General features: G+C 51.8%; 2 protein-coding genes across 18 annotated transcripts in view; one reads left to right on the plus strand and one right to left on the minus strand.

Annotated features, from left to right (window-relative positions):
- Positions 1 to 15,964, plus strand: part of FAM168A (family with sequence similarity 168 member A) — a 115,139-nt gene extending 99,175 nt beyond the window's left edge. For all 3 annotated transcript variants that reach the window (XM_085536655.1, XM_085536654.1, XM_085536656.1), the window contains 5 exons: positions 2,612 to 2,737; positions 7,385 to 7,527; positions 9,597 to 9,771; positions 10,743 to 10,873; positions 11,270 to 15,964. In XM_085536655.1, the coding sequence (XP_085392781.1) occupies positions 2,612 to 2,737; positions 7,385 to 7,527; positions 9,597 to 9,771; positions 10,743 to 10,855 (557 nt within the window). In that variant the 3' untranslated portion in view covers positions 10,856 to 10,873; positions 11,270 to 15,964. The remainder of the gene's footprint in view (positions 1 to 2,611; positions 2,738 to 7,384; positions 7,528 to 9,596; positions 9,772 to 10,742; positions 10,874 to 11,269) is intronic.
- A 1,144-nt stretch (positions 15,965 to 17,108) lies between these two features.
- RELT (RELT TNF receptor) lies at positions 17,109 to 25,177 on the minus strand. Of its 15 annotated transcripts, none has more exons than XM_085536629.1 (13): positions 25,088 to 25,177; positions 22,401 to 22,481; positions 21,099 to 21,156; positions 20,825 to 21,000; positions 20,141 to 20,215; positions 19,972 to 20,054; positions 19,806 to 19,891; positions 19,299 to 19,520; positions 18,716 to 18,796; positions 18,530 to 18,611; positions 18,247 to 18,441; positions 18,060 to 18,165; positions 17,109 to 17,658 (listed from the first exon to the last, which is right to left on the minus strand). In XM_085536629.1, the coding sequence occupies exons 4-13, from the start codon at positions 20,933 to 20,935 to the stop codon at positions 17,611 to 17,613; spliced, it is 1,089 nt and encodes a 362-aa protein (XP_085392755.1). In that variant the 5' UTR covers positions 20,936 to 21,000; positions 21,099 to 21,156; positions 22,401 to 22,481; positions 25,088 to 25,177; the 3' UTR covers positions 17,109 to 17,610. The 15 variants fall into 15 exon arrangements, with proteins under 15 accessions (XP_085392755.1, XP_085392753.1, XP_085392754.1 ...); XM_085536627.1 differs by having other exon boundaries at positions 19,299 to 19,532; XM_085536628.1 differs by having other exon boundaries at positions 19,299 to 19,516; positions 19,802 to 19,891.
- Positions 25,178 to 25,631: the final 454 nt, after the last annotated feature.

Raw genomic sequence — 25,631 nt, forward strand, 5'->3', positions numbered from 1 at the left:
TCAAGACATTGGGATCCACATGGAAAATAAAGGATTTAGCACTCTAGACTTCTGAGTGTCCCACGTGGAGACCTGGAGATGGCTTTGGGAAGGGATGGAGTCCCACAGACCCTCCAGATCCAACACCAGCAGGGACAGGATTGGAAATGACAGGAACTGGTCTTGATTGCTCAAGGACCACTTCCTCCAAGGTCAAGATGAGTAGATCTGTAAGAGGATGAAATCAGGCAAAGCTGGGAGGAGATCTGCATGGATGAGCAATGAGCTCATGGGGCAATTCATGGGGAAGAAGAAAGCCTATGGAATGTGAAGAAGGGATTTGGCCACTTGGGAGGAATATAGGAATATAGGAATGCCTACAGGGATGCCGCAAGGAAGGCTGGAGCCCACCTGGAATTAAATCTGATGAGGGAAGTCAAGGGCAACAAAAAAGACTTATATAGGTGTGTCTTAAAGGAGGGCTGGGGGAAATGTGGGTCTGCTGCTGGATGAGGTGAGTGATAAAAGGACACTGAGAGGGTGGGCTTTCTGAATGCCTTCTTTGCTTCAGTCTTCAGTGATGAGTGCCCCTTGAGAATCCCAGACACTGGAGCTAAGAGAGAGGGTTTGGGGAGAGGAAGACTTCCCGTTGGTCGAGTTAGATCTGGTCAGAGACTGTCTAGGCAAACATGATGTGCCCAAATCCATGGATCCTGATGGGATGCACCCGTATGTGCTGAGTTGGCAGAAGTGGTTTTCAGGCCGCCCTCTGTCATCTTTGAGAGGTCATGGAGAACAAGAGAGGTGCCTGAAGACTGAAGGACAGCCAACATCATACTGGTCTTCAAAAAGGACAAGAAGGATCCGGGCCACTGCAGGCAGCCAGAGTCACCTCCATCCATGGGGAAGTGATGGGACAGCTTGTTCTGGATGCTATCTCTGAGGCATTGGAGGAGAAAAAGGTTATCAGGAGTAGTCAGTGTGGATTCACTGAGGGCAAATCATGCTCAACCAACCTGGTGCCTTCTATGGCTGGATAGATGGGGGGACAACACTGAAATAATCCCTTTCAAGCTTGTCAAACTGAGCAGCTAAAATCATTGTGTGCTGTGGAGACACGAGACATTTCAGTTCTAAAGACAAAAACAGTAATGTATGTCTCCATTAAGCTGGTTCCTTCCTAGGCAGTCTGCTGTCCTGACTTGCCTGCCTTGTTTCAGCTCTCCTCATCAGTGCCTGCTTTTCATTTTGCTGAAAGTAGGGCATGCACTTTTCGCTTTCACTGTGCCCATTAATAATGCAGCAGAGAATAATGCTCCGTGTCCATTGCTGCAGTGCCTGCACTGAGCAGAATGGATGTTTCTAGCAGCAGCCCATAAAATGCTCAATGGCTCAGTGGGGTTGTGCTGTGGCATAGGATGGGGGCTGTGAGCCCTCTTTGCTGCTGCATCCTCCCTGCAGGAAGCATTGCTCTGCAGTGCATAGGCATGCACTGTATCATCTGCTTGGTCCTTATCAATCTTGGGTGTATGGCCAAGTGGTGAAAGTGAATCAGATTTTGAATGTTTAGAACTGTTGGTCATGGAATAACTGAGGTTGGATGAGACCACTGAGGTCATCGAATCCAACCATGGACTCATACTGTGCCCACATCAGTCTGTAAGACCAAGACCAAGCAGGATCGTTCCCTTGGGTTTCATCCCCTCTGTTGTGTGTAGGCAGAGCTGACATAGTTCTGTGGCTCTGGAGGCCATGGGGAGCTGAGTGCAGAGAGCCTGGCTGCTGAGCCAGCTATTAGAACAGCTCCATAGTTTCAGAAGAAAAATGGACAGGAAAATACCTGTTAAGCCTTTCCCAGAGGCAGCGGCTCTGCTAGGGCTCTGCTATCTCCATAGATGTGCTTTCACCTTAAGTGTAATGGCAGCCCTTGCGTCGTAGAGTGGTAGAATATCCCAAGAATGCAGAGAAAACTATCCCAAACCATGCTTCTACCTGCTCTCCTTCCAGAGTTTCCAAAGACCCCATTGATGGGGTGGGATGCTCTGTACCCACCACACGGGGCTAGAATGCAAATAAAATGCCTTGTACCCCTCTCACTGGGATTTCCAACTAGGAAACATGAGGGACAGCTGTTCCTTGTCCCCATGCATGGGGACCCAATCCTGCCCGGCACTGCAGCTTGTGTTGCCTTGTTTCAATGCTTCTTATGCACCTAGACTCTCTACGTCAGATCTGTTGGCTGGAAGTCATGATTCAGTACGTGCTTATTGCATAAAAGCACTAAACCGCTGCTCTGAAAAGCCATGAGTCCCTAGAGCTGTCCCCAGGGATGTCCACAAAGCCACCCGTGTTGGCTGTGTGCCCCATGTAGGTCTTCAGACCAGTCTCTTGGCTCAGGAGAGTGGTCGCTTCTGTGGGGTTTAATGGGGAGGTGATGGGTTTTATGGAGGTGGTGATGAGTTCAGTGCACAAACAATCCCACCATGGGATACTCAGTATGGAATTCCTACACGTGCTTGTCCCTAAAAGAGGGGATAAAAAGGGATCAGGGCAGCAAAGTGGTTCCAGTGGGCCAAGAATGGGGGTGGCTGTGTCTTCCTTGCTCTAATGTTTCTCTTCTTTCTCACTCAAGCTACACTTCTGATGAAGCAAGCCTGGCCACAGACCTCCTCCTCCTGTGCCACAGAGGGCACCTTCCACCTCCCGGTGGACACTGGGACCGAGAACAGAACCTACCAGGCTTCTTCTGCAGCATTCAGTAAATAAACCTTTTCTTCTGGGGTTTTTCTCAGTTGTTTTGTGCTGGAGGGGTTAGTTTTGATGTTAAATGACCCTCTGCAAGGCTGCAGAGTGTCCCGCGTGGGTGAAGTACCCATCACAGGGTATCTGCTCTCATTCCAAGAGGAGGTTTGGATGTTGGGAAGACTTGAAAAGGGGTGTCCCTGTCATTCCGTGTAGCAGGGGCTGGAACCCCAACGTGGGACGTGGGCTCTGCATCCTAATTGCAGTGGCCCAAATGGTGAGTTATTGGGAAGTCTCAGCACGTAACTGGTAGAAGATCAGGTATCACTCAGAAGTTTTCCCTTGCAGTTCAGCTCATGCCTGGATGTGATTTTCCTCCCTGTTGTGCTGCTGCAGTTGAGTTTCCTCCCCTTGAAACCAAGGGGGACAAGAGCTGAGCCTGCAGGTACCGTGGTAGGAAAGGATTTGGGGGAAAAATGTGGGATGAGGGAGGTGATGAGGAGCCTTGGTGGCAATGATGGAAGCAATGGGGTTGGGTGAGCAAAGGGGTGAGGACAGGAAGCAAGGAGTGGGGGTGGAAATGGATAAATGGGGAACTACAGCTCCCCATGTCCCTACAGCTCTTCATGGCCTTACAGCCCCTCATGGCCCTACAGCTCTTCGTGGCCCTACAGCCCCTCATGGCCCTACAGCTCCTCATGGCCCTACAGCCCCTCATGGCCCTGCAGCCCTTTATGGCCTTCCAGGTCCTCTGTTTCTGTTAGCTTGGAGCAGAAGCCGATCCCTCCCCCTACCACAACCCTTCAGGAGCTGTAGGGCCATGAGGTCTCCCCTGAGCTCCTCTGCTCCACACCGACCCATCCCATTTCTCTCAGCAACTCCCATAGCACTGTGCTCCAGACCTTTAGAGCTTTCCATGGGCATCATCAGCAAAGCATCACATTCTGCAGTCATTCTGGGGTGAATGGTGCCCTACTCAGCGCAGAGCTTTCATCCTCACCTCCCTCCATTCCCCATCACCCTTAGGGTAAAAATCAGTGCAATGCAGTGCAATTCTGCACTGTGGGATCCGTGGGGTTGAGATTTCTGGGGTGGTATGAGGGATTTAATCAGCAATTTTAATAGGAGCTGGAGCTCCTATTGCTTCCTATTGCTTTTTATTAAAATCCCAGCCCTCTGTAGAACCATGGCACGGGCTGGGTGAACTCCTAATCCTCCTAAGGCATTAGGTTGTCATAATTAGGCTTTAAAATTAGCTGTCAGACACGCGTTTGTGAGGGGAGCACAAATCATTGTGTGACATTAAAACTTGGCTGTGAGCTGCTTTTACCCACAAATCGGTGCAGATTGCTCACTTATTTCCCCCCTTGATTTATAAATGAGGAAGGTTGCATCTGTCTGGACTATTGTGTTTAACACCTTTGTTTAATAGAGCAATTAAATTGTCTGTGATTCAGCAGTGGGGAAACTGCAGCAAGGTCCAGTGTCTGCATTTGTAGTGGGCTGAGGGGTGGCCTTATGTCCCTACAGCTCCTTGTGGTCCTACAGCTCCTCATGATGTTCCTACAGCTCCTCGTGGTGTCCCTACAACTCCTCATGATCCAACAATTCCTCATGTCCCTACAGCCCCTCATGGCCCTACAGCTTCTCATGGCCCTACAATTCCTCATGGCCCTACAATTCCTCATGGCCCTACAGCTTCTCATGGCCCTACAATTCCTCCTGGCCTTACATCTCCTCATGGTGGCTCTACAGCTCCTTGTGGTGGCCCTACAGCTCCTTGTGGACCTACAGCCCCTCATGGTCCTGCAAATCCTCATGACCATACAGCTCCACATGGTGTCCCTACAGCTCCTCGTGTCCCTACAGCTCCTTATGGTGTCCCTACAGCTCCTTATTGTGCCCCTACAGCTCCTTATGGTGGCCCTACAGCTCCTCGTGGCCCTACAGCTCCTTATGGTGTCCCTACAGCTCCTCGTGTCCCTGCAGCTCCTCATGGTGGCCCTACAGCTCCTTGTTGCCCTACAGCTCCATGATGGCCCTACAACAGAATGGAGTTCTCCCCATGGACCCTCCAGCACACTGAGGCTTCAGCACAGGGATCCCTGCATCTATTCCATCTCTGTTCTGCACTCTGCCTTGAGTCCCACTAAGGGAACCAGACCCTTTCTGTTTAATTAACACTTTTATTCCTAATCTGCAGCATAGCAGAAGGCAACAAGATGCTGTTCACAGTCCCTGGAAAGCGCCTTATTATCTTCATGCTGTGTATTAGCAAACTTGAAATCCTGTCCTTCGTTAATTGATGCCTTGAGTGCTGATGGAGTAAATGAGTCCATTATGTCTGAGTGTTGGGATGTGAGCTGCTGAGCCTTGAACTTCTCCATCCTACTCAGTGTTTGGGGCCAATGGGCCCCATTTGCCCTCAAAGAAGACTTAAAGCACAGCTTTAAGAATTCTTGAGGATTTTCCCTCAGTTTAGCACTGAAGAATCATCAAATCATAGAGTCACCAAGGTTGGGAATGACCTCCAAGATCATTCAGTCCAGCCAACCCAACCCCAGCCCATGTTCCCAGGTGATGCCCCAGATGACTGGAGGAAGGGTCACATCACTCCCATATACAAGAAGGGGAGCAGGGAGGACCCGGGGAACTACAGGCCGGTGAGTCTCACCTCTGTGCCCGGGAAGATGATGGAACAGATCCTCCTGGACAACATGCTGGATCACATGAGGAATGAGCGTGTGATACGAGACAGCCAGCACGGCTTCACCAGGGGAAGGTCATGCTTAACTAATCTTGTGGCCTTCTATGATGGAGTGACGGCGTTGGTGGATGAAGGGAAGGCGACCGATGTCATTTACCTGGACCTGAGCAAGGCCTCTGACATGGTCCCCCATCACATCCTCATCTCCAAATTGGAGGGAAGTGGATTTGATGGGTGGACAACTAGATGGATAAGCAATTGGTTGAAAGGCCGCAGACAGAGGGTGGTGGTCAATGGCTCTATGTCCAGGTGGAGGCCGGTAACGAGCGGCGTCCCTCAAGGGTCTGTCTTGGGACCGGTGCTCTTTAACATCTTTATTAATGACATCGATGAGGGAATGGAGTGCACCCTCAGCAAGTTTGCTGACGACACCAAGCTGAGTGGTGCAGTCGATACGGAGGGAGGAACGGATGCCATTCAGAGGGACCTTGACAGGCTGGAAAGCTGGGCTCGGGTGAACCTAATGAGGTTCAACATGGCAAAGTGCAAGGTTTTGCACTTGGGCCGGAAGAACCCCAGGCACCTGTACAGGCTGGGAGGAGTTGTCCTTAAGGACGTGGGGGTCCTGATGGACAAGAGACTTAACATGAGTCTGCAGCCCGGAAAGCAAATGGGATCCTGGGCTCCATCAGGAGAGGGGTGTTCAGCAGGGATAGGGAGGTGATTGTCCCTCTCTACTCTGCTCTTGTGAGGCCCCATCCTGTGGTCAGCAGGTTCCAGCTCAGCTGATAGATCACGGTGTCCTTTGTTTGGGATGGATTTCCCCATTTTGGAACTGATCCTTCACCTTGATTCATCAGCTCAGCACCTATCAAATGCTTTCCTTAGAGCTCAGCCACCTGCAGTGTGCGCTCACTGCTCATCACCGATGCACAGAGCCTGCAGATATAGAGGTGTTGGAAGAGCAGCTGTTAACACAAGGGGACCTTTGTAGGCACAGGGGACGTTTTTGGTGGTGATAAACAAGCCTCATATCCCTATTAGGTTCTTAGGGACATGGAGGGACCAGCGTGGTGGGTTTGTGGGTTCGGGCGTTTGCTTTCTGGTTGTTTGAACTGACAGTGCCATCATAGTACCATGCAGTTATAAGCCTTGCTCTCTGCTGACATACCTGGAGAGAAGCTGGGTGGAACAGCCTCACAGCTGAATGGAAGGAGAGCCCTTCCCCTCCTCTTGCTGCTTTTTGTGGGGATGTGACAGCATTGCTGCCCTGTGAAGTGAGATCCTGCAGCAATGAAGTTCTTTTACTCACTGCAGGAAAGGTGAGAGGACAAAAACATGGGGAGGAGAGAGGAGAAGAAACTTAATTTCAGGAACTAGACACGCAAGTGGCTCTGATTCTGTGGCCTCAGGCTGCATGGAGTCCTGTGGGACCATGCTTTGCCTTTGTGCTGAGAAACTGGGTGCTCATAGACCTCACATAGGCAGCAATTTGGAGGACAGATTGCAGCCCTTCCCAGGCAAGACCAGCTGTATCCAGCCCTCAGAATGCTGCCGACACCTGAACACCTCCAGGCAGCGGATTTGGGGCTGGCTGCCTTATTTTGCAGAGGGAAGAGCCAGAGGAAGGGTCCTGCACTGAGTGGCAGTGGTTGCAGTGGTTTGTGAGCATGGGAATGGGATGTTTGTGATGCTGGTGCTGCCCTTGGCAGCCTCTCTCAGCTGCAAGGCCATTTTTACCCCCCTTAAGCCTTCCCTTTTACCCCCCTTTACCTTCCCTTAAGTCTCCCTGCTGCACCATGGTCCATCCCCTTCACTCTAAGTGATGCTACAGCTCCAGCCCTCCTACCAACAGCATCTCTCCCCGCTGAGCCCAAGGGGGCAGCAGGACCTGAGTCCAGAGCTGTGAGCCCTGTGGCTGTCTCACCAGCTACAAACCTCTGCTTTCTTCACCAGGGTACACTGCGGGGACTCCCTACAAGGTCCCACCGACCCAGAGCAACAACGCGCCTCCTCCCTACTCTCCGTCTCCGAATCCATACCAAACTGCTATGTACCCCATCAGAAGTGCCTACCCACAGCAGAACCTGTACACCCAGGTACGTGCCTCACTCTGCATCTCCCACCACCACCTGATACGTCCCCTTGGGCTCTTTCCTCCCCAAATCCCACATGTGAACACTGGGGCTCGGGTGTCAATGCCATACATGAGCTTGTGGTCCCCATCCCGGTGGCATCCCATGGGCCTTGCTCTCCTGCTTCCTATGGCACAGCCCCCTTTGTCACCTTCACCAGCATGGCCCAGATTTGTGTCCTTGAGCTCCTGGCTGGGCTCCCAGCGCCATCTTCTGTGCTCCAGCATTGCTTTCTGCCTCCAGCCATGCACCAGAGCCAAGACCCCATGTTGGACAGGTGTCCTCCAAAAATCTCCTTGCTGCCTCTTCCTGTAGGAGATAATGAGCTCCTTGCAGCACTCTGGCCCTGCAGCTTTCCTGGCTTTTCTTTTTTTTTCCTTCCACTTTAATGGCTAATAGGACTTCTCTTGCAGCAGTGACCTGGTTTCTCCATGCCAGGTTGCATTCAGAGCATCTCCTCTGCCCCATTTTGTCCACTTTCCTTCCATTAGCTGAGCACAGGGGAAGCTATCAGGGTCAGAAGTGTGCTCAGGTGCTCTCTGCTGGTTCCTGACATGCTCCCCATCACCTGGCACAAAAGATGGAGGCAGCTTTGCCAGCAGCTCTTTGCTGCCATTGGGACTTAATCCTGCAGGGTGACCCTTGCTGTGTCGGAACAGTGGAGCCTGGTGTCAAGCTCAGGCATTTTGCAAGGAAGATGCTGGCTGCTGAGATGAGTACAGGCAGGAGAAGGCTGAATCAGGATCATAGAGTCACCAAGGTTGGAAAATACCTCCCAAGATCTTCCAGCCCAGACAACCACCCACCACCACTATTTGCCCATGGAAGGTTGTGTGCTGTCCTGATCCTGGGCTGGGCATGCAGCTGAATCCCAGGAAGGCTATCAGCTGCTCCATGCTCTGCTCTACCAGAAGGGTATCAGGCTGATTTCTGTCCCCTTCCACATCTCTCTTGGCAAGTTCTTCCCTTCCTCAATGTAATGCAGTGTGTCTACAATCCACCCTGAAAGGAAGAAGTAATATGATAGTTCATCCGTTTCTCCTTTCCCCCCTTCATCCATACCTGAAGGGCTTCTCCCATGCCTGTCCCAGACTGCAATAAGATCTCCCCTCATTGTTCTCAGCCCTCTGATCCCTCCGACCTTCCCTGTTCTTGCAGCACTGCACTGCTCACGTTTCGGGATCACCGTTACATGGGATGTGGGGCTTTCTCTGTTGGCTCCTTTCTTTTCTCCCCCTTGTTTCCAGCTCCCTCGGCTCTCAGTAGCCCGGATTTCAGAACCCCTCTGTCTCCTTTTGGAAACCTGAGGAGCTGGTGCTCCCTTTTGTCTGCCCGCTTCCCGCGCCGAGGCAGGCCCTTTGGGATCAGATGGGGCCACAGTTCCTCCTTCCCTTAGTTCTCTTGCTCATTTTGCATGCCAGCAGCCAACATACTTTGGACTTGGCCCCATTTCATCCCATCAAACCATGCAGTGTTTTATGGAACCATGGGATTGTTAAGGTTGGGAAAGACTGCTAAGTCCATCAAGTCCAACCATTGACCCATCACCGCCATGCCCCCTACCCATGATCATATGAATCCATATAGAATCATGGAATTGCTCAGGTTGGAAAAGACCTTAAAGATCATCAAGTCCAACTGCAACCCAACCATCCTGCCCTAGAAACCCTCCACTAAGTCGTGTCCCTGAGCACCACATCCAATGGATCTTAATAATAAATGGATCATAAATGGATCTTAAATGCATTCAGGGGTGGTGACTCAACCACCTCCCTGGGGACCCCATTCCAGTGCTTATTGCCATTCCCTCTGGAGGAATAAATAAATCCTTCTGTTTGAAATTGTCCTGGGAGGAACTTGGAAAGGGGTGGAGGCTGGAAGAACTTCTAGAGAATGGGAAAAAATGTGGATTGGGGGTTTCTTTCCCAGCTGTGTGTGCTCCATCCATTGGGACCAGCCGTGCCGATACATGCTCGGGACGTGGGCTTTCTGTGGGATGACAAAGCCGGTGGTGTTTTCCCTTTCTCAAACAGGGAGCTTATTATACCCAGCCAGTGTACGCGGCACAGCCTCACGTTATCCATCACACCACCGTGGTTCAGCCCAACAGCATCCCCTCGGCCATCTACCCGGCCCCTGTCGCTGCGCCCCGCACCAACGGCGTGGCCATGGGGATGGTCGCTGGCACCACCATGGCCATGTCAGCAGGTAAGAGGCTCCTCTTTGGCCCCACAGATCCAGAGCAGTGGGTTCAGCTCTTGGATGGGACAAACCCAAGCAACCCACACAGGCAGATATCAATTAGTTTGCACTTCATGCTGATACCACTCAAGGCCGTAGGGCTGCAGAGGAGCTCTTCCATTTGTTGTGCCCTAGAGGGATTCACTTTTGCACTCTGTTCCACAAATAAAGCAACAGCCAAGCTCACCCTTCTCCAGCCATGGCTGCATTTCTACTCTCGAGCTCTTTGTTAAGATACTTACCATCCTGCAGCACACACTTAATGAAACAAGTATTAACCTTGGTTTACACATCACTCTCAAATCCTGTGTGTTGCATGCATGGGGTAATTTCAGTCCTCGTAAAACATGATTAACTGAAGACACATTAAGTCACTGAGCCAGGCTGTGGGCTGTTTTATTTTTTTCCAAAGCCTGTATTTCTCTCCTCAGAGGTTCTCCAGAAAACAATTCATAGCACTGTGTGCTGAATTATGCAAAGAAAGGCATTGTTCACCCATTTGCATCTGCATTAGCTGAGAAATAGGGCTCTGTTGACTCCCTGTTATACGGAGGGATTGCAGCCTGTGCCTCACAAGAACCACTCTGAGATATTTACTACTGTTGCTTGCACTGAGAAGTGGGCAGATGTAATTAATGCATTCAGGATGCCCTAAAGTTCCAAGCACCCCATTACTCTTAGAGCAGAAACATTTGAGATCGTATTCTCCCTTTTTGAGTCTGCTGAAGGCACCGTGCACAATCTCACTTGGAATCCCCAGCTTGTCATGGCTCATAGAGGAGGGGATGCTCCTGATGTGCCCCAGGGCTCTCTGGGGTCTGCTCCTTGGGGCTCTCCAAAGCCTCTTTGACGTGGTGCTAGGTTAGCGATATCCCTTCTCACCTCCCCCCATGCTGTGATACTTTCACGCCAAGCCTTTCTCCTCGCTGTTGCTGCAGGAACCTTGTTGACCACCCCACAACACACTGCCATCGGAGCACATCCAGTTTCCGTGCCAACGTACCGGGCTCAAGGAACCCCCACCTACAGCTACGTACCGCCGCACTGGTAAACCCACTGGCCAAGTCATGTAAGTGCTGCAGGAGAACTCCCCTCCTTCTTCCTCTGGGACATGGGGACAGAACCATGGGCTGCTCCTGCAGCCTGCTTGCCCAGGGTGTGCTCTAAGTGGATATTAGGTTGGATATTGGGAAGAGTTTCTTCCCCAAAGAGCAGTCAAGCACTGGCACAGGCTGCCCACAGAATGGTGGGGTCCCCATCCTTGGAACTGTGGGGATGTGGAACTTGGAACACAGTCATTGGGCATGGTGGGGTTGAGTTTGGTGGTCATAGAGGTCTTGCTGCCCACTGCCAGGCATTACCTGCTAGCAGGTGTTGCATTTCATGCACGCTGGGTGCACAGGACAAAGAGAAAATCCCTACCTGTGCTCCTAACCCATATGCAAACGTGTCTGCTCTCTTCCAGATCTGAAGTCAAACATTGTATGCAACTACACAAGTCTTACATCGGGGCTGCGGCCACTGCACTGCAGCACCTCGTCTGTTTGCAAGAACAAAAGAAAAAAGTGCAAGGGTCACTTTATGCATTCTTTAGTGGTTTTTGTAAAAGCTGCTTTTTCTAATCTTCTGCCTCTTTATTTTCCTTCCCTCCTCCCTCTCCCCGACCCACATCAGTCGTGTAACACATACTGACACTGAGCAATAGTAACGTTCTCTCTTTGGTCCTATCGTTTTACAGCTCAGAATATTCACTTTTCAGCATTGCCCGGTCGAGTGGTGCAAAGATCCCCACTTCTTGTTCGTTTGGGTTCTTCTCATCCTTTTTTTGTTGTTGTTGTTTTTTTTTTTTAATTATTATTATTTTTTGTTGTTGTTGTTGTTGACAAGAGCCTAGGTTTTCTTTGACTAGTAAGAGTGGTTGATGTTCAGGGTACTATGTGAAAAAGCACAGCGCTGGTAGGCAGGCTTATTCCAATTTGGGTTGGGTATTTTTAGTTGGATAATATAAATTATTTAATCTTCCGTAACATATTACAGGAAAATTGGTGTCTTCCAGATAGCTGTCGTGATAGATTATAATGCATTATCTGCAGTGAAATGCTGAACTCATCCCTTCTTTTGTAGGAGTAAGAGAATATAATTAGCGACGTAACACGCTTGTTTTAGGAAGTAGGAGGACTGTTCACCATTGGGTCTGCTTTTCATAACTGGGCAGAGGCATTTGGTGCAAGGGGAATGGAGTGGCAGCGATGCCTTTGGGAAGGCGAGATGCTCTGTGCCAGCTGTGTCCCATCATGGGCAGCTCTTTCCTGGCCAATGCTCCTGGGCAGAGGTGTGCAGGGATGCTGCAGGTGGGAAGTGAGAGATTTCCAGGGCAGAAAGGCTCTGCAGAGCCTGGGGATTTGGGAAAGGAGGTCGGATGGAGAGGAGCCTTCGTGGAGGTCAAGGTGCTCCCATTCTTTGGATGTTTTGGATTGGGGTCAACAAAGGTTGAGCCGAGCCCAAATCCTGGCACTGTGGAGACAGCTGCTTGGGCTGGGAGATGTAGGGGTAAGGGGCAGCAATAGCAATAAAGTAATCTTCTGCATCTGGAGGCAACATGAGGCCGTTCCTGGGTCCTCCAGGGTGTCCCAGTCAAACAGACAGCACTTACAGGCAGCTGGAGCAATTCTTCAATTCTTACCCCTAAACCCAGAGTAGAAACAAGACTTCTTTTTTTTTCTAAGAGAAAAATATAATGATAATTGTTTTGCTTTTTGATGGTTTTCCCTCCACGTGCCAAAGTAGCTCCATCCATCCATCCATCCATTCATCCATCCATCCATCCATTCATCCATCCATCCATCCATCCATCCATCCATCCTTGCAGGTGGTCCCAGGGAGCCATCCAGAGCCTTGCAAGGAATTGGATCTTTCTTGATGGGAATCAGTCCATAGGGGGAGAAACCTTTGTAGCGACCCCAAAGGACTGGGGGCTGCTGGTTGTCAGGTCAGTGGGGGCCATTTGGTTGCTTCTTCTTCTGCTCTTAATGGAAACCCAGGTTTCCATTTGCCCGCGGTCAGAAGACAGAAAGGGCACAAAGTGGTGAAGCCTGAACGTCAGCGCTGTGGGTGGAGGAGGTCATGAGGGTTTCCACCACGTAGTTCATTGTGTTGCACTTTCATTTTGTATAAAAAGGAGAAAAAAAGGAAAAAAAAAAAAAAAAAAAAAAAAAGTTTAAAAAAAATAATAAAAAAATGTAATTAATCACAGTGTTGCCCCCGTTTAGCTTTTGGCAAAGCCTCCCTGCCTATAGGGTCAGCACTTAAAGGGAAGGGGGACGTTTGGAAGTAGGGAAACCGCATTGTCCTCTGTAATACGTTGCAATTAAACTTGGGCAAAAGAAACCCAACCCGCCATGATAATAAATCACAGGAACCGAGGAGCTCTCAAATGCTTTATTATTATTATTATTATTATTATTATTGTTATTACTTTTTGGCTCTCACAGTATTGTTGACTTGGTGTTGGAATGCCTGTGTATCAGGAGCTGTCTGTCGGTGCTGGAACATGTTGCTCTTGTGATGGAAGAAAGTCATTAGTTAATTAACAGCACCTCATTGAGTCCCATCACTGCCCCAGGGTTGCTCACCCATCACTGCAATGGGAGGAGCTGTCTTGAATTCTCATCCATGGCCAGGAAGGTGCGGGGTGTGCTGCTGAAAGGAGAGAGGATGCTAAATTTGAGGGGTGAAATGCCATTCGTGGCACAGAGGAGCCCCCAGATGGACACAGCCTCCTCCTCACTGTGCTTTTTTAATGGCATTTTTAAGTTCCCCCTAAACAAAGCTCTGAATTTCAGGCTTGCTCTAAAAAAATTGACGGGTTTTTCATCAAAACAGGTTGAGGCTATAAAGTAGAAGGGAAAAGGGACAACACCTCCATCTCTTACCACAAACGAGGCCTGATGAGGGTCAAGTGGCTTTATCTTAATTCTTCTGCTTGGATCAGTGGCGGATGTCATGAATCTTCCCCGTTGTGCTTGGGTAGAAATGCTCAGCGGTGCCATCATGGCATGAAGAGGTGAACTTTGCTGTGGGGAGCCCATCTGGGGAGTTGAGCAGCCCTTGGGGGGCTTGGGAAGCCATCTGGGGGAGTATTTGATTCCCTTTCATTGTGGTTTCCCCAGTGGAATTTGTTTGGGAAGAAGCAGGTTGGGAAGTCAACCCATGACGGGGTAGGGCATGATGTGAGTGTAGGACCAAAGGGCGAATAGGAAATGGTTGTGCTGTGAGCAGCTCCATCCAGTTCCCATCATGGGATAGAGTTCTCCAACCCCAACTCAGAAACCCATCTGAGGTGTTGAGTGATTTCCTTTGCTAACCTTGAGTTCTGGCACCTTTAGGGCAATCTGGGAGTTGTGGGATTGCAGGGTAGGTTGAAGCCCAGGTCAGTTCTTTGGGTAAGGTTTGCTCCTGAAGGCACTGCCTCTTTTTCTGTTAACATTCCTCATGGTGACATAAAGGAACCCTGTAGGATGCTGTCACTGCTGTCCCCACTGCTGGGGTGACAAAGCTTCCTGGGGTTGGCAGCACTGGGGGCACCCAAGCGTCACACGCCAACTGTGCTGCTGTTGGGTTGGTAATGGTGGCAGGTTGGTGAGCAGGAAGAAAAGGGATTTCCCTCACTGAGGGGGACAGGGCTATGCTCTGTGCCAGGGCAAGAGGGGGTTAGGGTGTCCTTGGGGATGATGGAGGCAAAGCAAAACTCCAGGAAAAGGGGGAAAAAGTGTTAAGAAAATTGTTATCAAACTGCAGCTGTTGCCATTACCCAGTCCCACCGATGACTTCTGCATTACAGTGCACTGCAGTGCTGGACTCAAAGCCTGTGCTGCCACAGTTCCATGCAAACCCCAGAGCCCACAGCTCTGATGGGCAGCAACAGCTTCATAAAGCTTCTTTGCAGCTTGGATATGTAATATAAGCACTTTTTACTGTGTTATTTAAAGTTTTTCTTTTCTTGGTTTGGTGACGATGTTTGCTATTCTTGAGAAGCACGGTGGGCAGAAAGTGACCCCCGGTGGGGCTGGGGAATGAGGTCATACTGAGAGAGAGAAACTCCTCCCATTTGGGATTTGCATTCAGTGCTCAAATCCAACCAGCCAAAGACAGCAATAAGAGCCACTGAGTCCTCGTAAGTCCACTTTTTAATTTTATTTGGTCAAACCATCAATATTTTCAGTCCAAGTGAGGGCTGCGGTTCCTTCCACCTCTGCCACCCAAATGTCCTCACCATGGCTTTAACCCGTGACAGTTGGCTTTCCATCTCTTTCTTTTCCCTGCTCCCTTTGGCTTTTGGCTCCCCAAGGCCCCAACGCACTGTTGCTCTGCTATAGGGAAATATAGGATAAAAAGCCTGGAAGGGAGGGAGGAGAGCTGTGGCAAGGCATCACACCATTTGGCACTTACAGAGTCACCAGCAATCTAGTGATAATGGATTTTTGGGAGTGTCTGGAAAATGGGAATGGCAAAAATGTCATCTAATGGCAGCTTTCCCCAACTGGATGTGATGAGTTTGTAGGAAAATGCCCAACGCGGCACCTCAGCATTGTGCCCTTGGGATGGAGCTGCAGGGCTGTGGCCATTGGGAGATGTAGAGAGGAAGGGGAAAGGGGGCACCGGGGGGCACTCCAAAATTACCCCCTAAAAACACAGAGCCCCCTCATGCCCCTTAGCATCCAGCAGAGTGAACCTGATTCACGCGCCCCATCCATCTCTATCATTTCTTGACCCATTCTGATCAACGGGACAACTTGGATCAGCTCGTTTTTAAATAGTATTGGAACTCTTTAAGCAAATATATATATATACATATTAAAAAAATGCATAGATACAAAACAAAAAAAGAAAGGAAATAAAAAGAGTAAACATGTCTTCCAAGTCTCCACGGTGTGTAGGGAACGTGGCCTCCAACTGATGCGCTGGGAAGCCCCGCAGCCGCGGCTTGTGACTATGAGGTGTAAATCTGGGTTTTCTCATTTGTTTCCCGTTCCGTTTTTGTTCTGAAGATCAGTTCGTGATCTCCCTGACAGATTTCAGCCAAGAGTTTGTAACTGTACGATATTTACTGTAAGATGTAGAACATTCGATAACTATTAAAATGTTTCCAAAAAAAAATAAATGGAAGAGGGTTGGTGGGGTTTTGTTTATGGAGTTGTGAAGTGATGGGATCCCACCTCCAAAGCTGCTCTCAGGTGGTTGGTGGGGCTGGAAGGACCCCAACCCTTGGGTTGCTCCATGTCCCAACATGGCCGTATGCCCCCAGGTGGTTGGTGGGTCTTGAGGGACTTCATTGTATGGGTTGTTCCATGTCCCAGTATGGCCACCTGTCCCCAGATGATGGGTGAGGCTGGAAGGACCCCAGCTCAGGGGTTATTCCATGTCCCAACATGGTCTTATGCCTCCAGGTGGTTGGTGGGTCTTGAGGGAGTTCAACACAGGGGTTGTCCCATGTCCTAAGATGGCCATCTGCCCCCATCCCTTCAGGGACCCCAGCATGTGGGTTGTCCCATGTCCCAACATGGTCACCTGCCCCCAGGTGGTCTGTGAGCCTTGAGTGACCCCAACACACAAGTTGACTCATGTCCCAGTAGATCCAGCACGGTCCTGTGCCCTTCAGATAGGGTTAGGGATATGCTTACAGGAAGAATCATGGGGGAGCTCCATGGTGATGCTCGCCAAGCATTTAATCTCCATCCCTGCAGCCCAGCAGATGAAGAAGGTGCCCACCAAGCTCTGCCTTTGTCCCCAACCTCACAGCACCACGAGGCACAGAGCTGGGTGCTGCTCCCTGTGGGGTCAGCCGAGCTATGGGTACAATATGGGATCAGTCCCCGCGTGGTCCCACCTGTGCTCCCAAGGCCACCACTGTTGTTCTGCTCAGACCCACAGGATCCCTTTGGGTGTCACTGTCCCCTCGTGGCCACCTCAGGGTCAAGTGACATTTGCAAAGGAGAAGGGACTGGCTGCATCTCCAGCTGAGGATGGATTGTGGCCCATTGGCCATGGGGTCACTTGAAGTGGCAGTGTCACAACCTAGGCCATCAGTGGTGGCTGTCACCATGTTATGGAGGAGGACACCCCATGTACCTCATTCAGCAGCTGCTCTAGAAACCCCAAAATTATGTTGAGCCCCATCTTTGGTGGGGGGAGGTCAGGGTGTCCCCAGATGGCTGCCCTGCCACGTCCAGTTGTCCCCACTTGGGCCTTAATCACTTGGGATGGGGGAAGAAAGAGGGGAGAGAAGAAAAGCACCAAACTCCAACTTCTTGCCCTAAAACAGAGCTCGTTTATTAACGACATCCTCTCCAGCAACAGTGCCAGGAGGCTTAAAATAAAAATAAAAAACCAACAGAAATGGTCTCAAAGAGCTGGGAAAGCCCTGGAGGGGTAATAAATATGGGGAAGGGGCAATGGGGTGCTGGGGAGGGTGACGGAGCTGGTGCCAAGCTGCTGCCAGCAGTGATGGTGGGGACAGGGAGGGGTCAGCACCCCCAGTGTCCCACGGGTTAGTGACTTCATTTCCAGAAATTAACCCAAAATGTTTAAAAACACATTTAGAATCCATCACCTGACCGCCATTGAAAACCCAATGGGCAGAGCCCTCATCCTGGTGTCACCGCACTGGGGACATCGATCATAGGGACAGCCCTTCCTCGTCCCAGCGACGTTTTTGGCTGCCATCATCCCACGTGGTGCCCGGGGGTCGCGTGGTGCCTGAGCCCCTCACCCTGCATCAGGGATGGCCCCAAAGGGGATCTGGGGGTGTCACATGGCGAGAGTGCTGTCCCCAAACCGGGCTGCAGAGGGGCTGCCCTGAGAGCCAAAGGGGACACGGTTATAAGGATGTGACATCCAACTCCCTGCGCTCGGCCCCCATTGCCTCTGCCATCCCATAAATACCCCTTTTGGCCACTCACATCCCACAGTTCTGATTTTTTTTTCAATAAACATTGAAGTTTTCATGGTTCTGGAGAGCCCCAGAGCAGCTGGAAGAGACCTGGGTTTGAAGGGCTGTCCCCATACCCTCAGTTGCAGAGCATTCACCATCAGTGTCCTCATTAGGTTTCAGAGTTAACACCTCCCAATCCCAACACAGCACCGCACTGATTTCCCCAAGAAAGACCCCAAAAGTGACCACTCATGGCCTCCCACCAACCCCCATGACCCCAACCCAAGGGTTGTCCCCAGCCCACGTCCTGCCCCCAACCCCTCACCTCAGGGCGGCTGTCAGTGCTTTTCAACCACGATGGCCTCGTGCTGGTAGGGAAAGGATCACCTCCAACACCAGGCTTCTGCTCGGGGATCCGGGACACCCGGAATCTGCATGGGGACACTCTGTGAGCCCACCCCACCTTGGGATATGGGGCAGACAAATGGGATTCCCCGGCTCCATGCGCTCACCTTCCAATGGAGAGAATGGTGATCTCACCGGCGGGTCTGGTGGCTTTGGTGGCTGTAGGGGGTGGCAGCACCTGGGGCCATTTCCTTTGGCTGCATCGGGTGCAGGGGGGGTCTGAAGGGGGAGCCGGGCCGTGCACTGTGTGCAGGTGCTGCTGGTGGCAGCAGGAGGGAGGAAACTGAGGCAGGAGGTGCAGCCTGTGTGGGACAAGGGGTGATATGAGCCATGTGGGGGCTCAGTGGGGCTGGAGGGACTCAAAGGGGTCTGGGGGGGGAAATCTCTCACTTGTAGGCAGGTTTGCAGCCCGCCAGTGCTGGCTGTGTGCTCTGATGTTCCTTCAGCAGCTCCTCCAGTGCTGCAGCATTTTCTGGAGGTGGGGAAACAGAGAGAGTCACCATGAGCCAACTGAGGATGGCAGACCCTTCCCCGGCCATTGGGGGCACCCCTCCCCCTTTCTGGGGGGCTCCTGACCTTTCTTCTCAGTGATGAGGCGCACCAGGACCCCGATGGTGTCCTCATTGGCATCCTCAATCTGGTAGATGGAGCTAGGACCTGGGGACAGATGGAGAAGGTATGAAGAGAAGTGGTCATGGGGATGGATGGGCTCAGTGCCCTCTGGGCCATAGGGACAGCATGGGAGCAACCAGACACCATGGGGATGGGCTTGATGCTCTATGGACATAGGGACAATGTGGGGGCAACCAGACACCATGGGGATGAGCAGGATGCACTAACCATAAGGACAAGGTAAGAACAACCAGGTACCCATAGGAATGGGCCCCATACTCTCTGGCCATAGGGACGCCATAGTGACCAGAGGACATGGGGATGCTCCAACCACTGGGACAAGATGTGAGCGACCAGATGCCATGGGGTTGGGCTTGAGTAGATCAAGTTGGCTTTGGGGTGGCAAAGCTGGGTCACACCCAACACCAGCCTCAAACCCACACCAGCACTGGGCCACATTCTGATCCCTTTATGGTCCCAAACTGCTTGGGTTCAACAGCAACCAGAGGCACCCCCAGAATATTGGTTGCATGGGAGTGGGGCTCACCACTGGTGCTGTGCTCGTGCTCCTTGTGTGCGGTGCAATAGTAGCCCTTCTTCTTCAGCAGGTTGCACACCAGGATGCCCAGCAGCCCCATGGCACAGAACACGGGCACAATTGCCAACACAGCCAACTGCGCCGCTGCCGACTCCTCTGGCTGAACCTCCCATGTCCCATTGGTCCCTGATGGTCCCTGAGGTGCCACAACCCTCCGGGCTCGACGTCTACCTGCAGTGGGGGCTGGATTTGGGGAGATGCCCCAATCAGTGCCATGAGTCCCAGTCCCACCTCCTTTATCACTACTTTATTTCAGTACCGCATTCCGCCATGCTGGACTTTGGTGTTCCTCCATTGGTGCCATGAGCACAACTCCTACCCCAAATCCATCCCTGCATTATTTTGGCACCGAATCTTCCTGAGCTGGATTTGGCAGATTTGTCCCATTGGTTCCATGAACACTGAACCTATTCCACCCCAAATCCATCACCCCACGCTCCAAAGCCCTGCACCCACCTGCGCACCCCGGGGTGCCGTGGGGTGCAGCGGAGCAGGGCAGACACAGGCCCTGGGGCTCCCTATGGCCATCAGGGCTGTAAAACCTGCGGGGTATGGTGAGATGAGCACAGGGGTATCCATGCAAACCCCCCCACCTCCCCAATGCACAGCACCCCACGCTCACCCGTGCATGCAGACACACGGCGCATCCCCTGCAGAGGAAGAGCCAGGGGGGCAGGGGCGGCAGCTCTGTGCTGTGCTGCATGCCTGCAGGGAGGGAAAGAGGGTGGTGAGGGGATGCAGGCTGCACAGCACAGCACAGGGTGGGGGCATCACCCATGGGCAGCACTCACCCCAATGGGTTCCTCTCCAGGTGGGCATCGCAGCAGCTCGCAGGCAGTGGTCCCCATGCAGGGGCTGCTCAGCACCTGGGGAAGAAGAGGGTTGATTAGTGGGGTGCAGCAGGGGAGAATGCATTGCAAAGGACAGGATGCAGAGGTGCTGTAAGGGACAAGCCAGGTGCAGTTCTGTTGCATACACTGTGGTGGGCGCAATGCTGTCACAAGCAACGGGATGGAAGCAAAGCTTGCTGCATGCACTGCTGGGAATGGGATGGATGCTAAGGTCCGTGGTGGCTGCAATCTCATCACAAGCAACAGGATGGCTGCAAAAATCACTGCATGCTTCAAGGTATGGATGCAGGAACACAATGCAACCAGGTGGATGCAAACCTGTCACAAGCAATGGGATGGCTGCAAACTCATTGCATGCACCACGGTGGGTGCAAGTAGATCCCAGGCAATGGGTTGGATGCAAAACCACTGCATGCTCAGTGGGAGATGCAAATGCATCACAAGCAACGGGACAACTGAAATGGGATGGGTGTAAACTCACTGCATGCACTACAGTAGGTGCAAACTGATCACAAGCAATGGGATGGATACGAACCCCCACTGCATGCACCATAGTGAGTGCAAACCTGTCACAAGGAGCAGGATGGCTGTAAAGCCCTTCCATGCAGTGCAGCTGATGCAAACCTGCCAGCAGCAAGGTGATGGCTGCAAGACCACTGCATGCGCTGCAGCGGATGCACACCACCCCAGTTCTGCAACAGCCCGGCAGATGCATTGTGCTGGATGCAGACCCATTGCAAACAGCAAAGAATTGAGGTCATATGGGGTGGAGGACAGTGGCAATCCCAGGATGGGAAACCCTGTAGGACACCCCCAGAACAAAATGGGGCATTTGGGGTTTTAGTATTGGAAGAACCAAGAAGAGACGTGCAGAGGGATGGGATGAAGCTGTACTCACCCCCAGGACAGCAAGGAGCCAGCAGTGCATCCCCAAGCTCTGCAGACACTCGGGCCACCTATGGGGGACACGGCACAAGGAAACTGCATCACTCCACCCTAATTCCTGCTCAAGGGACAGCAAGGACTTTTGGGTCTGGGGCCCAACAAGCCCATACAGGGGGACTTAGGGGGTCATCTACAAGCACACCCTTTGCAAGGGAGCGGTCAGCTGGAAAACAACCCTGTAAGAGGGGAAGAATTGGGTTATTTCACAGCTGGAGGGCTTCCCTGGCCCCATTTGCTGCAGCACAGCCAAGCAGCACAGTTGGGTTTGGGATTACTTCCCAATCTCTGTTGTTTTCCTTGTTAAAGTGCAAAGCACCTCCACAACTAGATAAAAACAGGAACACAATATTGAGCACCATTATAATAGAACGAAACAACCCCACGACCAAAAAGCCCGAATATTTTGCATCCTTACCCCAATATTTGCCATCCTTACAATGGAATTAAACACCTTCACAACCCCAATATTTAACATCAATAGGTCAAAACACCCTCACAACCCAAAAAAAACCCCAATATCTTACAGAAGCCCCTTTGGGTACAGTGCAATCACAGCCCTCAGTGACTCAGCACCCAAAGGAAACCCAATTTTAGCTCAGTAGGAATCCAGCACTCACACCTCCCACTCCTTTTAGGGCCACGCACGCAATCCCACTCCCTTCCTGCAGAGGATCTGCTAAATCTGATTGCAGCTGAACACCAATTGCTCTCCCATTGCCATCGGCCCCAGTATCCCCATTGCCATCGATGCGGCTCAATGCGCTCCCTCCGGTCTCATTGTGTTTAATTGAAGGCAAATCATTAACAGTTGATTGGAAGTCTTCCCAGGAATAGGGTGAAATCCTTGGCGAGGACCCCAGTGCACGGTGCTCAGAAATTCATCAGGGTTGGCAACAAAACAGAACACAGGAAATCCCAGCATCCAAGTCAACATTTCTAGGCTATCATTGGGATGGGATGTGCGTGCATAGGGGCAAAATCCCAACCCCCTGAGTTCTTCTACCTTTTGTGCTGCAAAGGAGAGAATGATCTGGGGACCCAAATCCCCCTCCATGCCCCAAGATGTCTGCCTTTGCTTTGGGTGATGCTGTTATTATATCAGACCACGCTCACCCAATGCTCCCAGGAAGCAGTCACTGCCCCCAAAATCCTATTAAAGGCATTTGAGCACAGCACTGCCCTTCTCTACATGTCCCAAATCCTTTGGGACCGGAGGCACCGAAGCTCTGCGGGGGAAGGAACAGATGCTGCAAACCTTCAGCACGGGTATTTCCTGCTCAGGAGCAAAATGATCGGCATCCTCCCCTGCACAGCACTGCCCAGCGCCAGATCATCACTGCAAAGAGGAACAAATATATACACACTTAATTAAAAAGACATTTCTGAGCAAGCATAAAAAATTATTCAGCTCAACCCAAGGAGTCTTTCAGCCAACCTCAACCCAACGAGTGGATCCCTTCTGCCAACATCAACCCAATGAGAGGAACTTCATCAGGTTCCACCAGTGACGGATCCTTTCCACCATCAACAACCCAACGATGGGTTCTCTCTGATGATGTCAACCCAACAAGTGGGTTCTCTGCAACGATGCCAACGATGGATCATTTCCACCAACCCCAACACGAGAGAGTCCTCCCCACAGACCCAATGACGGGTCCTCTCCACCAGTGCCAACCCAATGAACAGATCCAGTTCGCCTATGCAATGATGGATCCTTTCTTCCAACCCCAACAAGTGGCCCTTTCTACCAGCTCCAACACAACGATGGGTTCTCTCCGATGATATCAACCAAACAAGTGGGTCCTTTACAATGATGCCAACAATGAATCCTTTCCACCAACCACAACACAACGAGAGGTTGGACTAGATGATCTTCTAGGTCTTTTCCAACCTTGATAATTCTGTGATTCTGTGATTTTGTGAGAGGGTCCTTTCCATCGACCCAGTGACGGGTCCTCTCCACCAATGCCACCCCAATGAGCAGATCCCTTTCACCAACCCAACAATGGATCCTTTCTGCCGACCCTGGCCCAACAATGGGTTCATTCTAATAAAGTAAACCCAGCAAGCAAGTTCTCTCTGATGATGCTGACCCAGTGACGGGTCCTTTAATTGAATAAATGCAAGCACCAAAGTCTTTTTGGGGTGGGTTGTCCCCCCCATAGAAACCCATTGCTAAAATGAACCAACAGCTTCACCACCCTGCAGGCACAACTCATGTGCTGTGTGTGCCTGGGGACGGGTGGAAAAATAATTCAAGTCGATTCTGTCATGGGGTGGAAAATCCCTGAATGCCCCCTGGGTGTAATGGGGCATCCCCATAGAGCTGCCCCATGTGACGCCGCTGATAAGGAGTCATTATGTGTCAGAGTGGTTTATAAATCAAATGAATGAGTAATCAGCACGCAGCATCACCCATCTGGGATGCAGCTGCTGCAGGATGGGGGTGGCTACAGGATGGTGTCAGGATGTGAGAGCCCTGAGCTGTGCCCCAGTTCCTCCCAGTAGCTCCCACTCACCGTGGGGGCAGAAAGAAGGCTCAAGAGCAGCTGAAAGCACAGGGACAGCAACACACAGCCCCAGTCTGACCTCAAACCCCACAGAATGACACAATATGGGAAGGGAGTGGGGAAGCCGGGACAGGAGCAGGCAGCAGCACATGGTGCTGCAATGCAGATCCCCGTGCTGAGCACCCTCCGGTGACCCCTCACTGTGCCATGTGTCCCAGCACCAGCAACAGCCTCGTGTGGGGCTTTTAAAACCCCCATGGGGAGCAGTGTTTGGGGCTGTATGGTGATGCCTATGGGATGGGGGGAGCTCATCCTGGGGTGTTTGGGGGTGCTATTAGGGGAACTGGGATGGGACAGAGGGGATGAGGAGCACAGTGAAGGGGGTTAGGGGCAGACCTGAGCATCAACACTAATGGGTGATTGCCCCCCTCCCCCCTCAGCCCTGACTGCTGGGATCTAGGGAGCACCCAGCCGGCCCCATGCATCTCATGTCATTATTCCAAAGCCAATAGACACAAAGAAGCTTGGAGAGTTCTGACACTGGGGATATATTTGGAACAGCTCTGTCACCTCCAAGAGCACGAGTGGCCTCAAATGACCCCAGCCCCACTTCATGCTTCATATGGGGATAATGGGATGCCCAAAGTAGAAACCAAGTATCCAACCTCACCAGGACCACAAGTGGCTGCTTTGTGGGGGAAAAAACAACCCAACTTCTGCAATCCCCAAAATGAAACGAGCTCTTAAGGGCTCCCTCCCTTAACCCAGCCCACAACCCAAGCGTGCCCACAAAGATCCAGGGCAGGGTTTCTCCATCCACATCCAGTGCAGGGTTTCAGCTGGTTGTTCCCAGAGATAAGGGAGAACAAGGAGCGACTGTTTGGGGGCACTTTGGGAACAGCAGCTCGGCCACCTGAACAGAAACAAGGGGGGGATTGTGCAGCTGAAACCCAACGCTGTCACAACTCCACCACCAAAACCCAACAGCACCGAGGCTGCGGGAATGAAGAATAAAAACCCTTCATTGACACTTGGGATGAAGCCAAGCAACCCCAAAGGCCAAACCCCACTTTGGGAAGCCACCCCCGGCTGCAGCATCCCAACATAAATGGGGAAGAGGGCTGGAAAAGCTGCAGTTTCCCATGGTCAGATTAAAACGAGAGAGAGAGAGAGAAAATCCCACTTCCTATTTTCCAGCTGGAGTTTTCCATAACCTACTTTTTCTCCGCTCCCCTTCTGACCCATATCCCCACCTCGGCTGCAGCATAAACTCATACAGCGATGCTTTGGGGACGAGGATGGAGCAATAAGCCCCCCCCTTTCCCTTATTCTCATCACATATCCCCATAGATACACCAGCCGAGCCCTCCACCCCCCCAAATAAGCCTCAGATCAGTCTCATATCAACCCGGATAGTAACGTCATCCCCTACCTGTCCCCACCGTAGGGGTGACGTGGGGGTGACACCAACGCCGTCCCCATAGAACCCCCCCATTGAACGCAGCGCTCGCTCCTTATGAATGAACGCTCCGTCCCCGCCGGCGCGCTTTTCCCGTTAGCCACGCCCCCTCCATTGTGACGTCACAATGCGGGGCTTCCCCCATCCCACCCCCACCCCCCCTTCGTGACGTCATCACCACGCTCGGAGGATTCCCCCTCCCGTGCGCAGCGCCGCCTGCCGGGCTTTAAAAGGGGGGGGGGGGGGAGGTGGAATTTTCAGCTCCCAAAGGGGTTTTGGGGTGAAAAACAGGGAAAATAGTAAAATCCTGGAGTGGGAGGCGCTGCACGGAGAGATGGGAAAAGTCAGATTCGTTTTGCCCCTTGTAGGGGCTCTGTAGGGGCACCCTGGGGTGTTGCACCCCATTGCTTACAATGCACCCCCCCACCACCACCCTATCCCCATCCCCTTGGGGCAGCTGTGCTGTGCTGGGACCCTTTGTGGGTCTGGATCTGCTTCCTTTGTCCCCATGGTGGCC

The sequence above is a fragment of the Coturnix japonica genome, chromosome 1 (assembly GCF_054131305.1).
Source record: "Coturnix japonica strain WE chromosome 1, WE-NBRP24, whole genome shotgun sequence".
NCBI classification, from domain to species: Eukaryota; Metazoa; Chordata; class Aves; order Galliformes; family Phasianidae; genus Coturnix; species Coturnix japonica.